General features: G+C 49.9%; 1 protein-coding gene across 1 annotated transcript; it reads left to right on the top strand.

Moving 5' to 3' along the window:
* Positions 1-389: 389 nt before the first annotated feature.
* On the top strand, positions 390-1,169 carry LOC115966743. The gene has a single exon (XM_031085912.1). The coding sequence runs from the start codon at positions 390-392 to the stop codon at positions 1,167-1,169; it is 780 nt and encodes a 259-aa protein (XP_030941772.1).
* The last annotated feature ends 2,975 nt before the right edge of the window (positions 1,170-4,144 follow it).

Below are 4,144 nucleotides of genomic sequence, written 5' to 3'. Positions count from 1 at the left end.
AGACCCTGGATCACATCTCCCAGTCGCCGTTCACGTGTAGAATAGAGAGGGCAGTGCTTCCTCGACGGTTCCATCAACCAACGTTTACCATATACAATGGTCGGACTGACCCAGTAGAGCATGTAAGTCAATTCAATCAGAGGATGGCCGTCCACTCCAGGGATGAGGCGTTAATGTGTAAGGTGTTTCCGTCCAGCTTGAGACCCATGGCGATGAGATGGTTTGATGCCCTCCAGCCGAATTCCATAGATTCCTTTAAATAGCTGACACAGGCTTTTGGTTCCCGCTTCATCACCAGCACTAGAGTCCCTCGGCCCCTCGATTCCCTCCTATCCTTGTCCATGCGGGAAGGAGAAACGCTGAAGGCCTACTCGGACAGGTATTGGGAAATGTATAATGAGATAGAAGGAAATTACGATGACGTCGCCATTAGTACGTTCAAAAGGGGCCTGCCGACAGAGCATGGCTTAAGAAAGTCTCTCACTGGGAAGCCAGTCACCAATGTGTGCCAACTCATGGACAGAATTGACAAGTACAAAAGGGTCGAGGAGGACCAGCAGATAGAGAAGGGTAAGGCGAAGGTTGTCTCTCAGGAGAGAAGGGACTTCAAGTTGGACCGCTTTAATAGCAGTAACAGGCTGAGAAGAGACTACACGGAACAGTCCGAACCTACTGGGGCTCAGGCAGTCCATGCTGTGTTCCGAGAACCATTGCACAAGATCCTAGAGAAGGTGAAATGCGAACCTTTCTTTCAGTGGTCGAACAGGATGGCAGGTGACCCCACAAAACGTAATCAGAATTTGTACTGTGCGTACCACCAGGAGCCAGGTCACACCACCGATGATTGTAGGAATTTGAAAAACCATCTGGATCGTCTTGTCCGAGAAGGGAAGTTGAGGCATCTGTTGCACCGCCCTAAAGGATGGCAGGAACAGTCAAATATCGAAACCAGACAAGGCACATTGAGGCCGCCCATTGGCACAATAAATGTCATTCTTGCCGCACCTGGAAGGACCGGTTCCAGCCTTTTCAGAGTAATGTCAGTAGGTAGGTACCCGACTGAGCCGGATGAAAGGGAATCCAAGAGAGCCAGAGTGAGTGCGACGCCCTTAATCGGATTCTTGGAGGAGGACAAGCACGGACCCTTCAACCCCACGACGATGCCCTAGTCGTCACGCTCAGAATTGGAGGTTACGACGTGAAAAGGGTGTTAGTTGATCAAGGCAGCGCCGTGGAGGTAATGTACCCTGATTTGTATAAGGGGTTGAACTTGAAGCCAGAAGACCTGTCGCCATACAATTCCCCTCTGGTCAGTTTTGAAGGAAAAATAGTCACCCCAAAAGGGATGATTAGGCTGCTTGTCCAAACAGACTCAGAAGTGGTAGAGGTGAACTTCATTGTCGTAGATGCGTACTCCCCCTACACAGCTATCGTGGCCCGGCCGTGGCTTCATGCACTAGGGGCTGTGCCATCAACCTTGCACCAAAAAGTGAAGTATCTGTCAGGAGGTCAAGTCAAAGAAATAATAGGGAACCAAGGAATGACTAGGCAATGCATGGTGTCGGCAATCTCACGACAACCAAATAATGAACCTTCCACTTCAACCGAGAACAGCTTATAGCAATCAATTACCCCGATCCCAACTGCGGGTGGTGGAAGACCAGCCATAGAGGTGAGCTGTGAAGAGCTGGAGAAAGTACTCGTCGGATCAGACCCTGAGAGGTTTTTTCAGATCGGCTCGGAATTACCACCACAGGAGAAGTCAACGCTAATTGATTTTCTTCGACGGAATGCGGACGTATTCGCCTGGGATCCCTATGAGGCCCCCGGGGTTGACTCAAATCTCATATGCCATCACTTTAATGTTAACCCGGCTATAACACCAAAGAAGCAACCACCTCGGCGGCCGTCAAAAGAACATGCAGACGCTATGAGAGAAGAGGTTGCAAAATTGTAGAAAGCTGGGGCTATCAAGGAAGTATTCTACCCCGAATGGTTAGCCAACACAGTCGTGGTAAAAAAGAAGAGCGGAAAATGGTGGGTCTGCGTAGACTTCACAGACTTAAACAAGGCCTGCCTGAAGGATCCTTTCCCAATGCCACAGATAGACCGATTGGTAGATGCGACTGTCGGACACCCCCAAATGAGTTTTTTGGACGCTTTCCAGGGCTACCATCAGATATCCCTAACTGCCGAAGACCAAGAAAAAACTGCTTTTGTCACCCCAGTTGGAAACTATCATTATAAGGTGATGTCCTTCGGCTTGAAGAATGCCGGGTCGACCTATCAAAGGATGATGACTAGGATGTTTAAACAGCAGATAGGTAAGAGCGTTGAAGTGTATATAGATGACATGGTAGTAAAGAGCAAATTGGTGGCCGACCACATCAGAGACCTCGACGAAGTCTTTCAAATTCTGAGGAAGTACAAGCTACGACTGAACGCATCCAAATGTTCATTTGGGGTGGGATCAGGAAAATTCTTAGGCTATATGGTAACCCACAGAGGAATAGAAGTTAACCCTGACCAGATAAAAGCCATTCATAGCCTGCAGCCTCCTCGAAATCCCAAAGAGGTCCAGAAGCTTACCGGTATGATAGCTGCTTTAAACCGTTTCATCTCCCACTCAGCGGACAGATGCAGGCCTTTCTTCCTCTTATTGTACAAGTGGAAGGGTTTCGAATGGATTGAGGAGTGTGCTTTAGCTTTCCAACAGCACAAGGAATACCTTGCCCGACCACCAATTATGTCCAGTCTCGATGCCGACGAGGTGTTGTTCACCTACATAGCAGTAGCCTCTCACGCGGTGAGCTTAGTGCTAATCCGAGAAGACAACGGCACGCAGCAACCTGTGTATTACGTGAGCAAATCACTGCAGGAGGCAGAGACCCTGTATCACCCCCTTGAAAAAGCTATCTTGACCGTCGTATAAGCCACGCGGAAGCTCCCCCACTATTTTCAGGCACATACAGTAGTTGTCCTAACTCAACTTCCTTTGAAATCCATCCTCCGCAGCGCCGACTACATAGGTAGAATTGTAAAGTGGGGAACGATTCTGGGCGCCTTCGACATTAGATACATGCCTCGCACTGCCATAAAAGGTCAGGTCCTCGCTAATCTAGTAGCTGAATTTGCGGAGCCCACCCTAGAAGGAATGGAAGTGTCGGGATCACCAAGCGCTGGTGAGAGACTGATCAGCGCAATCTCTCAGCACGAACACAATTGGTGGAAAGCACACATCGACGGTGCAGCGAACCAAAGTGGCTCAGGAGTGGGGCTCGTTATAGTCTCTCCCGAAAGGATAACCATAGAAAATTCGTTGAGGCTCGGATGCTCAGCCACGAATAACGAAGCCGAGTATGAGGCGCTATTAGAGGGGATGTCAATGATCATGAAATTGGGTGGAAAATTCGTAAATATGTTCTCAAATTCGAGACTCATCGTGGGACAAGTAAACGGGGAGTTGGAGGCGAAGGATGAAAGAATGCAGGAGTACCTGCCTCGGGCTAAACACCTGCAAACCCATTTCTATCACTTCCGTTTAACGCACGTACCCAGGAGTGGGAGCACCCATGCTGATTCTCTCGCAACGCTGGCCACCTCCTCGGCTCAGCCCCTTCCGCGGGTTATTTTAGTTGAAGATCTCTGCCGCCCAACAACAGAGAAGGCCAACGGAATTCGGGTACACAACGTCAGGGTAGGACCTAGCTGGATGGACCCTCTGGTGCTGTTTTTAAAGCACGACACCTTGCCATACGATAAGGTTGAGGCCGACAAAATCAGGAGGAAAGCTTCTCGATTCTGGCTGTCCGAGGACTCCAAACTTTACCGACGCTCGTTCTCGGGGCCATACCTGCTGTGTGTGCACCCCGAGGCTACAGAACTTATCTTGAAGGAGTTACATGAAGGGATTTGTGGAAGCCATATAGGGGGTAGGTCCTTATCCCACAGGGCCATGACGCTGGGTTACTGGTGGCCGAGCATGCATAAAGAGTCTCTGGAATATGTGAAGAAGTGCGACCAGTGCCAAAGGTTCGCCCCGAACATACACTAGCCGGGTGGAGAACTTAACCCGCTGTCCAGCCCTTGGCCATTCGCACAATGGGGTCTAGACATACTAGGACCATTCCCCAAAGCGGCAGGG

This window comes from Quercus lobata, chromosome 11 (assembly GCF_001633185.2).
Source record: "Quercus lobata isolate SW786 chromosome 11, ValleyOak3.0 Primary Assembly, whole genome shotgun sequence".
Lineage (NCBI taxonomy): Eukaryota > Viridiplantae > Streptophyta > Magnoliopsida > Fagales > Fagaceae > Quercus > Quercus lobata.
This window is presented reverse-complemented; position numbering and strand designations above follow the sequence as displayed.

Coding starts and splice junctions, on each gene's coding strand:
- LOC115966743 (XM_031085912.1), top strand. CDS start 390: ATGTATAATGAGATAGAAGGAAATTACGATGACGTCGCCATTAGTACG.